The following is a 13,136-nucleotide window of genomic DNA, read 5'->3' as shown; positions in this document are numbered from 1 at the left end:
TGGCCCTGGGCAGCTTGGGCAGTGGGCGCAGCCCTGACTCCTGACCCCATAGGTCTGAGTAAGGGAAGAGGAAGGTGTGTCCTAAGATGATGTGGGGGTGCCATCTCCTTAACCCAAGTAGATACACACACACACACACACACACACACACACACACACACACACACACACACACACACACACAATGTGACTGGGAAAAGGCCCAGGGCCTCACAGTGACCTTAAACAGAATCCTTCCACACTGGAGCAGGTCAGGCTCTCAAGTGTTTGTTGAATGAGTATATTCCTCTCCTATGGACTCCTATTTTCTGACCCAGCTCCAGTCCCACAGTAAAGGGCAGACCAGGGCATAGTGGGCCGAGTCTGCTTCCCTCATTTCCAGGGCCTTGATTAGCTTCCCAGACAAGGTGACTCTCTGGGGAATCTCTATTGTGCACACTAACACTGACGCAGTGCGCTCTGTCCCAGGTATCAGATAAGGGCGTGTACAGCTGCAAAGTTAGCAATGCAGCTGGAGAGGCCACCCGGACCTTTGAACTCAACATCCAAGGTAAGCCAGGACCAGTTTAGACCCCATTTTGAGAATAGAGCCTTTATGACTTTGGGGGACCTGTGGTCCCAGAAAACCTAATGGTCAACAAAGCCACCCCAAACTGGTAGCCTTAGGGATTTTGTCCCATGAATTTGGAGAATGAAATTCACAGACTCCAGAGGGTGTTTTAGAGAGCTTACTTTACAATCACAAATCGGACAGACAGACAGACAGACAGACAGAGGAGGTCAAGGTCTTGTATAGTAAGAGTTCATCCCAGGAAATAGGGTGCCACAGAGGTGGCAGTACAGACCTTTTGAAAGGACTTATGGAGGAAACTGGGTGAGACACAGGGAGGGGTGAGCGCTAGTCAGTCTGGTCCTTCTGTCATGGTCATATCCTGGTATGCACCTTACAGGTAAGGGTGAGTGACCATAGGAGCCAGGAACCAGGGCTCTCTCCTGGCATTCCTAGCAGGGACATTCTTGGGACCCTGCCTGGCCTGGCCAGTTCCTAGCCTCTGTCTGTCAACCCCAAGCAGCTCCTAGACTTGCCAGGGATGAGACCAGTGGCTGGATCCCTGAGGCCCTACCACCAAGGGCTAAGTGCACAAGATCTGGAATTTTCAAAACCAAGAAGGGAGTAAGGAGGGAGCTCAAAATCAGGGCCCAGTGCAGGCCTGTAATCCCATGGGAGGGAGGCCGAAGCGGGGGTGGGGGTGGGGTTAGGAGTTAAAGGTACGTAAGCTACAGCCTTAGATGGCTAGCTACCTCCAGACTGAGACATCCCCTCAAAAACAACCCCCCAAATCCACACAGGCCTCTTCCTGTGACATGCTTGGAAGGACTTAATGGGGAGATTCTGTCCCTCTGCCTGCCAAGTTTCACAGGGCACACTGGGCACTAATCTGCTGTATAGATTAGACACCAGGCACGAGCCTGGCCTCCCAGCACCGGGCTGAGGGAAATCTAGGAGATCAGAAACTGGAGGGCAGGGGAGAGTGCAGAAACCTACCATCTCTCCTGCAGTGCCCCCAACATTTGAGAAACCTGAGAGGGAGACAGTGAACCAGGTAGCTGGGCGTCCCCTAGTCCTGGCTTGTGATGTGTCTGGAATCCCAGCTCCCACTGTGACTTGGCTGAAGGACAGATTGCCCGTGGGTGAGTACCCATGCCCTGCTTACCATTTTACTGCAAAATAGGTCTTCATTCAGTGGAGCGACAGTAGAAGCCCAGGAAATTGTCTGGTATCAATGGTCTTGTCCAAAATGGAGGGCTCGTGGAGGCTGAGCCACAGGGAGCCAGCCCGCCTCGGTTACTCTGCGTGACCGTGATGATAGCAGCTTAAGGAAGAAGGCACTGACCTTGGCTGATGGTTCCAGAGGGAGAAGAGCCCGTCACGGCAATGAGGGAGGAGAGCAAGCTGCAAGCATGGTGCTAGGAGCAGGAAGCCGAGAGAACACAGCTTAAACCACAAACAGGAAGCAGAGGGAGTGGGACAGATTATGAACTCTCAAAGACCTCTTCCAGTGGTAGCTGCCTATAATGCCCCCAAATGCGTGTGCGTGTGTGCACATGGGCATGTGTGCGCATGTGCGTGTGTGTGTGTGTGTGTGTGTGTGTGTGTAGTGAAATACCTAGCCTGGGCATGCCCCGCCTCCCCCTTCCCTCCCTCCCTTTCTCCCTTCCCCTTTCCCTCCCTTCCTCTCCCCTACCCCTTCCCTCCCTCCCTCTCTCAAGCAAGACTGCTGTATTGTATGACAGAAGCCGTACCCCTATTTGCCCTTTATTGCTTTTATTGGCCACTGGAATGCCATCGGGAACCACTCCAGCACGGAGTCCTCTGGTGTCTGTACACTCCACCCAGAAGACAGGAGGCTCTGCAGGCCTGGCTATCCCAGGCTTGGGTCTGGCCTTGTCCCCTGAGCTGCCCTTCCTCCTGTCAATCAGCTCTGCACCTGCTTGGCCATGGGTCACTCCATCTAAGCTCTCCTCCTTGACTTCTACATCCTGCACCCTACACCTCCACTGGTCTCAGGCCCGCGGGTCCCTCTAATGCAGGCAGAAGGTTCTGACAGCTCGTCTCTGAAGGGTCAGCGGCATCTGTGGCTAGGCAATGTGTTCCCCCGCCCCGTTCACATGTAGATTCTATCCCTACTCTTCAAATCGTAGCTTTAGTGAGTTACTGTGTACATCCTGCACAGTCCAGCCGTTTACAGAGTATCAACCATTCAAGGCTTTTCAGTGTGTCCAAGCAGTAGAGCCACTGCCACCATCCATTTTAGAATGTCATCATTGCCCACTACAGACTCCCCATAGCCATTAGCCATCACCCCCAGGCCCAGCGACTTCCCAGCCCACGGCAGTCTGCTGTGGGTTTCCGTGAAACGCCTGTCCCAGACATTCGTTCTGATGGTACCACGTCATCCTGTGACCTGCATTTGCCTCGTTCCATCTAGCCTGAGCCTTTGAAAGCTTACTGGATCAGCCTGGATCAGTCTTGTTTTTTTCTTTCAGACATAAATTTAATTATTTTTTTATTGTTCCTTTATATAATATGTAACCCTGACTGGTTGGGTACTTGCTATGTAGACCAGACAGGCCTTAAACGCACAGATATCTACCTGCCTCTGCCTCTCAGGTGCTGGGATTAGACATGCACAAGTAGCACTGTGTTTCTTAACCAGCCTTCGGGCTGTCACGATGAGGCTGCTATGAGCTTGGCGTGCAGGCGTCTGTGGGTGTTCCAGGTTCTGGAGTGTGCTTTTGTTTCTCCTGAGTGGACCCTTGAGTCACCACAAGCCCTGTCTATCAGACCTCTAGTTTTCCATGCATGCTGTTCCCTGCCTGGAATGCCCACGGCTTTGTCTGCGTGCATCTGACTGGCTTCTGCTCAGGCTCTGTTCCAGCAGCCCCTGTTGAGGAGCCCTTCCAGGGGCCTACGACTCCTCGCATCCCTCTCTGGCATCCTCCTGCCCCTCCCCTGGGCCTTCCATCCTCCCCTGCCCTCCAACCCCCAGCTCCCTGACTCTGAGAGGGCTTTACAGCTGTTAGCCCTCAGCTGCACTGTGCCTTTGTGATACATTTGATGCTTCCTGAGGACAGAGACACATGTGCGACTGGTCCGTGCACGCAGTGCTGAAAGGCTGGACAGGGGTCAATGCCGGGTGGAGGTAGGCCTGGTGAGGTTAGAAATGCCTTCAGGACAGACCTGCAAGGGGGCATTCCAAACCGCTGAGCAGAGTCCCAGAAGCCCCAAGGGTGACTCCTGTGGGGCCGCTGAGGGGCTGACTCCCTTTGATCAGCAGCCTGGATCTGTGTAGCAGGTGTAGGACCCTAAGTGGGAGAGAGGGAGGGCAGTAAGAAATAGAACAGCCACTGGTGAATTGAGGAAGGCGGTTGTGATGGTTAATTTAATTGTCAACTTGGCATAGGCTCGGATCACCACTGAGAGAGCACCAGTGTGGGAGTGTCTAGGCCTTGTTGGCTGTGGGCGTGTCTGTCTGGGATTGTCTTAAGCATGTTTCCTGGTGTGGAAAGACCCAGCCAGAAAATGAATGACACTATATATATGGTAGAGAAACCTAGCTGAACACAGGTATGCATACATTCCCTGCTTGCTCTGCTGTGACTGTGACCAGCCACATTCTGATGCCACCGCTCCCTCTCAAAGACCGTCACCGGGAACGGTGGGCCTAATGACCCCCTGTCTCCTCTATGCTGCCCTTGTCGGGGTAACTTTTCACAGTGTCAGAAATGAAACTAGGCCAGTGGGAATCTAAAACGGTGCCTCCAACCCACTGGTGCCTCAGTTTCCCTGTCAGTTCAGGAAGGGCGTACAGGACTCAGGGGCTTCCCTTTGTTCCACAGAGAGCAGCATGGAGCAGGGCGTGGTCTCCCGAGGTGGCCGCCTCCAGCTGAGTCACCTGCAGCCAGCCCAGGCTGGTACCTACACGTGCGTGGCTGAGAACGCCCAAGCAGAAGCCCGTAAAGACTTTGTGGTGTCTGTACTAGGTACGTCTGCACTCTACACCCCCTCTTTGCCCCATTCCCAGCAGTCCTTGGTGCTTCTGGGCCTTCACCATGGCCCCTGTCACAGTGCCTCCCCAGATCCAGAACTCAGGCATGACACAAGAACACAACGTGTTGGAGGGACAGGAGGTCCGGCTGGGCTGTGAGGCTGAGGGCCAGCCACCACCAGATATAGCCTGGCTGAAGGAAGGTGGCCCATTGGACCAGCACGTGGGGCCTCACCTCCGGTAAGGCCAGGTTGTGCCTCTCGAGGCACCAGGGCCGCCAGCCGTGTGCCCCGCACTCAGTGACTCCTCCCCGTGCAGGTTCTATCTGGATGGCAGCACCCTGGTGCTGAAGGGCCTAAGAGCAGCGGACTCGGGCGCCTACACCTGTGTGGCCCACAACCCAGCTGGGGAGGATGCCAGGCTACACACGGTGAATGTACTGGGTGAGGAACTGAGGCTGAGGAGAGGCAGGGAGCCCCAGTGCCTTGTGGGAAAACCTACAGGAAGATGAGTGGGTGGAGTCAGGGACCTCCATCCAAGACCTCTGTGATAGCCGCTCTGCGGGCTTCCTGGGCCTACAGACAGACCTTGTTCTCAAATAAGAGTCACAAGTGTCCCAGCCCAGGGTTTGACCATGAAAAGATTGGGTGAATCTGGGTCCCTGACAGTGGGCCTCATCTCTCCAGAGCATAGCCAAGACTCCAAGACCCTAACTACAAATGGCCGGCAGTGGTGTAAGGTCAGGGTTGGGTGCTGCCCTCCCTCCAAGTCCCTCATCACTTTTAATCTATTGTCCCAGTTCCCCCCACCATCAAGCAACAAGCTGGTGACACAGGGACCCTGGTGAGCAGGACTGGAGAGCTGGTGACCATGATGTGCCCCGTCCAAGGGTCCCCACCCATTCACGTGAGCTGGCTCAAGGATGGCCTGCCCCTTGCACTCTCCCAGCGCACCCTCCTCCACAACTCTGGCCGCACCCTCAGGTAGGAGAGTCCAACCTCTGGTCCCTGATAATGACAGTTGCTGACACAGTCTCCAGGCTGCTTAGGCTCCAAATGCTTCTGTGTGGACAGTAAAATACAAACACAGATGCAGAGGTTTATGGTGGTTGGGGAAACCATGAAGCTCCTGCTACCTTAGTGTGGGACCCCAGAAGAGGTCCTATCCTGTGGCATGACAAAGAAAGCATAGCTCAAGAGGATACCTGAGTGCACAGGACTGGCAAGGCCAGGTGGAAAGCCAGGAGGGCTTCCTGGAAGAGGCCTGAACCAAGCTGTTGGTTCTAGACTTCAGCAAGCAAGAGAGTCTTGCAGTCAAAAGGACCAGACATAAAGGGATAAGCAGTAAAGGCCCCAAACCATGAGCTAAAGACAGTCGAGGAGACACAGTGACAACAGAGAGTGCCCTGGTCAAGGCTAGCTGCTTACCGAGGTGGAAGAAGGTGGAGCCAGGCCTGGTTTCCATGGAGAACAGCATCCAGACAGAGCAAGTGCAAGGGCCCCCCTCCCCTCCCGAGGTGGGAGCAGGACAGGAAGACAACAGGGACAGGCAGATGTTACAGGTGGGATCTTGAGGTTCCTAACACTCATTGGTGGGCTTTCCCCTGGGTTCTGGGAATCTCGTCATCACCAAGGAAGCACAGCAAGCATACTGAGTCACCTTGCCCGCCCAGAAAGGGAAGCTTTTAAAGGCAAAATGAGAATTATACAAGATACCCTGAAACCCCAGACCGCAGCTGGTGAGAGTGGCCCTGTCTGAAGCGGCATGGGTCACTGCCCGTCCGGCAGGGGCACTCACAGAGCACTTTCCACACATGCTCAAAGATCTGTCAGACATCTTTAGTGACAGCCACAGTGGGCAGTCATGCACAGGAACCCTCCCCCACCCCCCTTAGCATCACTCTCTGTTTTGGGCTTAACCAAAGGGACTCCATTTTGAATCTGACGACTCTTGACGCTGAGGTTCCTAGGCACCCGGGGGAGATGCGCTGTCTACTTGAACTTGGGAAGATAGACACTCAAGGGCTGTCAGCATCAGGGAAGATTCTGGAAGCCAGGTGGATGCAGCCATCCACCACACACGTGCACACACCATGTCCTTTGGACTTGGAAAATGGCTTTTGACAGGAGCAGGAGGGTTTGAGAAGGCTCTGCTCAGAAAGGGAGACTGGCCTGGCTCTGACACCGTGATCCTCTCCGACCCATCACAAGAGCAGCCCAGAAGAAGCTGAGGGCTCAGGAGAAAGGGCTCTGAATGGGGCCAGTAGGTGGAGACCACCCAGGTGGATCCTGAGTGATTGCCGGTGGGAAGGATGCCTGCTGGGACACTGAGCTTCCAGCGTTTAGGAGGCTGAGGACGTTTGGCTGAGGCAGTAAGGACTAGAGAACGTAGTGGACATGGGGCTCAAGGAAGGGCAGTTGAAACTTTCACCAGGGAGCACTAGGAGGCCAGGAAAAGGATGTGAACTGGGGCTAAAGGGTTCTCCTTTCAGACTCAGCCATTGAGAACTGAGATAAGAAAACTCAACTACTTTCCCTTTTCCCCTCCCTCTCCCCCCATCCCTCTCCTCATCCCTCTCCTTCCCTCCCCCTTCCCTCTCCCCCATCCCCTCTCCCCTCCCCTTCCCCTTCTCTCCCCCTTCCCTCTCCCCTTCCTTCTCCCCTTCTCCCCCTTCGGGGAGGGGGCTCAGGATCTCTCAGGTGCAGCTGGCAGATTCGGGCGTCTTCACCTGCGTGGCTGCGAGTCCAGCCGGTGTGGCTGACAGGAACTTCACCTTGCTGGTACTCGGTATGGGGCAGGGTGGGGCAGTGAGTGCGACTCAGGCTAGGGCAGCCGAGGATGAAGTCCCCCATCCCAGGCTCATCAGGGTGTGCCCGGGTAGAGCCATGGGACGTTCTAATCTAATTTCTTCCACTGTCCGCTCATCTGTCCCCCCGAGTTGTGAGCAACCACTTCAGTGCCAAGCGCTGACAGGCATAGTTTATGGTAATGAACTCCGGACCCCGCTCCACTAGGTGGACAAGGGGTCAGTGTTGGAGGACTCACCTAGCGTGGGAGTTCCAAAAGCTTTATCCATGAGGACCACAGACCGTGCAAAGGTTCAGGGTGAGGGCCACCGGCTGTGGATTGATAGGGACCCCACCTACAATTGTCCCCCTCAGTGCCCCCCATCCTGGAACCAGAGGAATTTCAGAATGACGTGATGGCTGCCCAAGGCTCTGAAGTAGTCCTTCCGTGTGAGGCCCGGGGAAGCCCCCTGCCCCTCGTGTCCTGGATGAAAGACGGGGAGCCCTTGTTACCCCAGAGCCTTGAGCAGGGTCCTGGCCTGAAACTGGAAGCCGTGAGCATTGGTGACTCGGGAACCTACTCCTGCATGGCAGCAAGTGAGGCAGGGGAGGCCAGGAGGCACTTCCAGCTGACCGTGATGGGTGGGTGCCTTGTCCTCAGCAGCATCGGTGGCTGGAGGGTGACATGGGACTCTGGGGCTGAGGAAAAGCCACTGAGGATGAGGAGTTCCCTGGAGGTTTGGGGGCACCTTTGTGTGAAGCTCCAGAGAGAGGCCTCGCTGGCCCGGACTGCCAAGCTACTGTGGCTGAGAAGTCCGGTTCTCTTCAGCTCTAGTCCAGTAGCTTTTACCACCAGACAGACCCTTGATGTCAAAAGCAAAAGCTAGAGGCACCAACATGTAGGGACACAGCCTCATGATGTGGTCCAAAAGTGTGCAATGAGGGGCCCTATTAAAAACATCCGCTTCAACTCTGTCTCCTCTCCACGTACCTCATCCTTGTTGAGATCAAGGTACAAATAATTGTCCCGGAGCCACCCACCTGTGGTTTCTTTGTCCAGGTGACCTTCTAGCACTCCCCTCCCCTGCACTCCCCATACACCATACTCAACCATTTCTAGGCCCTACGGGGGTGAGCCTCTTGGTGGTGGGGGAGGGGAGAAAAGCTGACCCAAGGTGGACATCTTGCAGATCCCCCCCACATTGAGGCGTCTGGTGAGACTTCAGAGCTGTCACTGACACCTGGTGCCCACCTGGAACTCCTGTGTGAGGCCCGCGGCATCCCCCCGCCCAACATCATTTGGCACAAAGATGGGCAGGCCCTGAGCCGGGTGGAAAATGACAGCCAAGCCGGCCGGGTGCTCCGGGTGCAGAATGTGCAGGTATTGGCAATGGCTTCTGCTGGTGTGGGGTTAGGACCGGAGGAGAAACTGCAACTGTCTAGTGGGCAGCTGCCAAACATCCCCTAGGTCCTCGTTTGTGTGCGAGGGACATGATCCCCATGCCTATGTCCTTACGAATTCCCAGTGAGGCCAGAGCCAAGGCTGATCAAAAACAGACAGACAAACCCTGACAGCTAGAATGAAGACTTTCAGTCCTACCTTTGTACATCAAGAGCAAGATGGAGAAGAGAATTCCAAAGAGGGTGGGGTGGCAGGAGGGGTAGACATGTGGAATCAGAAGCAGCTGACCTCCTTGCCCTGTTCCCAGGTGGACAATGCTGGGCTGTACACCTGCCTGGCTGAGAGCCCTGCAGGTGAAGTTGAGAAGAGCTTCCTGGTCAGGGTTCAAGGTAGGGGGTATAGTGTCAGGGGAAGGGGGAACAGCATGGGACCTGCGAGAATGAGTCCATCTCCCGTATCCTCCTATTCCTCCAGCCCCTCCAAATGTTGTTGGGCCCCGGGGCCCCCGCTCTGTGGTTGGCTTGGCTCCAGGGCAGCTGATCCTGGAGTGCTCCGTGGAAGCAGAACCAGCACCAGAGATTGAGTGGCATCGAGGCGGTGTCCTGCTTCAGGTGAGCTCCTCCATCTCCAGCTGAGGCCTCTGACCAAACGAGTGCAGGGTTCTGAGGGTCGGTCTGTCTGCACGTCACGCCACATGTCTACTCTGGGCACATCTACCTACCCTGATGTTACCGTCACTCTGTGTCATGGCTGGACACTGCAGCAAGTCCAGGATTTCCGACCTGGTGCCTTTACGTTATACTGAGGGCATTGTGACCCAAATCTATGACAAGTTGTCTCCGTGCTCGTCCTTCCCCGGGGGCCAGTTTGTAGCTAGGGATGGGGGGATTGTGGGTCTGTGGGTAGGGGATTCAGTGAGGGTGCCCGGCCCCTTCGGGTTCCTGAGGGTCTCAGCAGAGCGACCCTCTGCTGCAGCCTGTTGCTAACCTAAGACAGAGCAGAGCCTCACAGGTCTCTCAGACCTCCTGGCCTGATGCTTGTCTCAGCCAAGACTAGTTTGATCAGAAGCAGAATCTGGGGTTGGGGATTTAACTCAGTGGTTGAGCGCTTGCCTAGCAAGTGCAAGTCCTCAACTCTGAAAAAGAAGAAGAAGGAGGAGGGAGGAGGAGGAGGAGGGAGGAGGAGGAGGAGGAGAGGAGGAGGAGAAGGAGAAGAAGAAGAAGAAGAAGGAGAAGAAGGAGGAGAAGAAGGAGGAGAAGAAGGAGAAGAAGAAGAAGAAGAAGAAGAAGAAGAAGAAGAAGAAGAAGAAGAAGAAGAAGAAGAAGAAGAAGAAGAAGAAGAAGAAGAAGAAGAAGAAGAAGAAGAAGAAGAAGAAGAACCACCTATCGGAGGGATGGTCACACAACCCTGCCAGTTGGACCTTGGACCCTGAGAGGGGCCCAGACACTTGACTTTATCTCCAACAAGACATGTATGTCCTCCTACCCCTGGCTTTCCCAGCAAGAGGAGGCCAACTCAGAACTCACTTCTGAACCCATGAGATCAAGGTCACAGCCAAGCACCAATAAAGATCCCTCTCTCCCCTCCTCTGGGGGACACTCTACAGGCAGATGCCCACACTCACTTTCCAGAGAAGGGCAGATTCCTCAAGCTGCAGGCACTGAGCACAGCAGACGGTGGGGACTACAGCTGCACAGCCCGCAACACAGCAGGCAGCACCAGCGTGGCTTTCCACGTGGAGATTCACAGTGAGTGTCCCCCTCCCTGCCCACCTTCCCCTCAGAGCCACAGGCTCCCAGCCCTGCCCTCTGCCCCTCCCCAGTGGCACCCACCATCCAGCCAGGACCGAATGCTGTGAACGTCTCAGTGAACCGCACAACCCTGCTGCCCTGCCAGGCCCACGGTGTGCCCACGCCTCTCGTGAGCTGGCGGAAGGATGGGATCCCTCTGGACCCTGGGAGCCCCAGGTGGGAGTCAAAAGGAGAGGGGGCTTTAGGAGGATCTTGGGTTTAGGCTCCTCTTTGCCAATCAGAAACTCTTCCGGGCAGTTGGAGCAGAAAAGTGACTTTACAAGGGGTGTGCGTGACTCTCAGATCACAAGGACAGGCGCACTATGACCTTGTCCATCTGTTTCTCTCTATATAGTGTCTTCTCACCCTCTTTATCTCTCTCCTACCTCTATAAACATGACAGGTACCCCCTCTCCACCCCAAGTTTACAGCTCCCCTGCTCACACAACCTGTGGAAGCAGCAAGCCCTCTGTGAATATCGAACCCAAATTCCCACTGCACGCAATGCCATTGGCCCCGCCTGTGTGATGAAAACATCCTCTGTCCAATCCACTGCACCCGAGGGCGGGATTTACATAACAGCCTGGCCATTGAGGCCATTCTCAGAAATAGTGAGCTTGCTGTCCCCGGGAGCAGCCGCTCCTGTCCTCTCTGGTAGTGTGTGTAGCTTTATATCAGTCTCCCAAGTGCAGGACTGACTCCTAACCCTTTTGCAGAGAGAGCTGGGGGCAACACAGTCAGGGATCCAGCCCCTCTCACCACCCCATCCGCCTACCTCCAGGACAACCCCTCTCTCTGTTCCAGGCTAGAGTTTCTGCCTGAGGGCTCACTGAGGATCCATCCAGTCCTGGCACAGGATGCCGGACACTACCTCTGCCTAGCATCTAACTCTGCTGGCTCTGACCGGAAGGCCTAGACCTCAGAGTCTTTGGTAGGTGGGCGGGGGAAAAGCACCCTCCTGCCTTCAGCATCCATTCCTGCCAGGGGCCAGGGGCCAAAAGCAATGATTCTCAGGGGATTTCAGCTATAACGCTCAGGAGAGAACGGTTTTACCCATATGTAGTCAGAGGACACATATGTCATACACCCTTCCTTAAAGGCACATGTTCCATGGGAACCAGCTCAAAGCCACTGAGTTGGGTCCTCCGCTCAAGCTTTTCCTCCTGTGACAGTGTTACTACCTTGCAGGACTCTGACCTTAAGCAGGACTGATGGACAGAAGCCCTGGTGGCGTCCTTCAAGTGTGGGATGTCAGGAAGGCACCAGGTTCAGGGACTCAAAAGGCCCAACCAATCCATTGTTCCTTGTTAGTTCTCCCTGGAGAGTGCCCCTCCCTTCCCCCAGCTCCCTGGGATGGGTTGAAGATGGCAGGCAGCCAGTGTCCCAGTTATGAGTGCAGTCTCAGAGAGCTCCCACATGCCCACCTTATGCCTGTTTCTAATAACCAACCTCTCCCCAGAGCCCCCAGCCATTGCCCCTGGTCCCTCCAACCTGACCCTGACTGCCCACAGCCCGGCCTCACTGCCCTGCGAGGCCAGCGGCTCTCCCAAGCCCCTGGTGACCTGGTGGAAGGATGGGCAGAAGCTGGACTTCCGCCTGCAGCAAGGCGCCTACCGGTAATGAACAGTTCATCTATGGTGTAGATATACCGAAGATCGGGGGCTATCACACAGCGTGTGGCAGGGTCAGTGACCACAGATGCCAGGAGTAAATTGTGACACCGAGGCAGCCCCCTGGCAGAAGAGAAGATGCTTGAACACATGGCCCCACAGAAAAACGTACATGATTTATTCAGCACATTGAAAATAGGGCATGGAGGAACTGGGGGGCGGGGCGGGGTCTGTGGCGGGTCAGTTGCTGGGCATACAGGAAGCCTGCAGCAGTAAATAGTTAAAGTCTGCTCTATGCCCCCGTCGGGTGTGCACACCGCTCTGCACCTGTCCAAGAGCTCTGGATTCACAAACGAAACACACACACACACACACACACACACACACACACACACGCCACCTTTCTATTTAATATGCCTTGGCTAACTCAATGGTTGGGCCACTCTTGGACCTCCACGCGGCTAGCACACTCCCCTCTGATATTCCTGAGTTAATATTTCATCTCTGCCATTCAAGACCCAATCAGCGGAGTGGCCCCTGGGACTTATAAGTCTTACAATTCTGCGGGCTCTCTCTCCTGCACCCTTTCTTGCATGGTCCGCCCTCCTAATGGCAGCATTCCTCTCTCTTCTCTATATTTCTTGCCCAGAAATCCTAAAAGCCCCTCCTCTGTCCCCCTGCCCAACCATTGGCCTCTGGCCTTTATTGACCAGTCAAAAAAATCAACGGTTGGCAGGAACCCACAGAGGGTGTGCGAATTCCTGTGTAAGCACAAATCAAATCCCCAACAGAAGCCTGTGGCTACTTCTGAGAGCTTCGAGTGTTGCCCGCGTATCACATGCAGCCAATGGGCAGTTTGCTATGTGCGCCATCGATGACACGCTGTCCCAGAGCAGCATCAGTGCACATGAAAGTCATCTACATGCCCAGTAGCAGAGGCTTTTAGGACTAGAACGTTCTAGAAGAAACTTCTTTTTTCCGTGTGTGATGTCTGTCTG

General features: G+C 55.1%; 1 protein-coding gene across 1 annotated transcript in view; it reads left to right on the top strand.

Annotated features, from left to right (window-relative positions):
• The window catches only part of Hmcn2 (hemicentin 2), a 148,212-nt gene that overhangs the window by 102,191 nt on the left and 32,885 nt on the right, over nt 1-13,136 (top strand). Inside the window, 16 exon segments of the mRNA XM_032902812.1 lie at nt 469-550; nt 1,561-1,692; nt 4,402-4,545; nt 4,631-4,790; nt 4,869-4,993; nt 5,350-5,533; nt 7,240-7,337; nt 7,712-7,978; nt 8,527-8,717; nt 9,046-9,127; nt 9,213-9,349; nt 10,345-10,486; nt 10,561-10,705; nt 11,333-11,433; nt 11,436-11,459; nt 11,988-12,144. Of these exon segments, the coding sequence (XP_032758703.1) occupies nt 469-550; nt 1,561-1,692; nt 4,402-4,545; nt 4,631-4,790; nt 4,869-4,993; nt 5,350-5,533; nt 7,240-7,337; nt 7,712-7,978; nt 8,527-8,717; nt 9,046-9,127; nt 9,213-9,349; nt 10,345-10,486; nt 10,561-10,705; nt 11,333-11,433; nt 11,436-11,459; nt 11,988-12,144 (2,171 nt within the window).

The sequence above is a fragment of the Rattus rattus genome, chromosome 5 (assembly GCF_011064425.1).
Source record: "Rattus rattus isolate New Zealand chromosome 5, Rrattus_CSIRO_v1, whole genome shotgun sequence".
Classification (NCBI taxonomy): Eukaryota; Metazoa; Chordata; class Mammalia; order Rodentia; family Muridae; genus Rattus; species Rattus rattus.
Note: the sequence above shows the minus strand (reverse complement) of the source record. Positions and strands in the feature narration are given on the sequence as shown.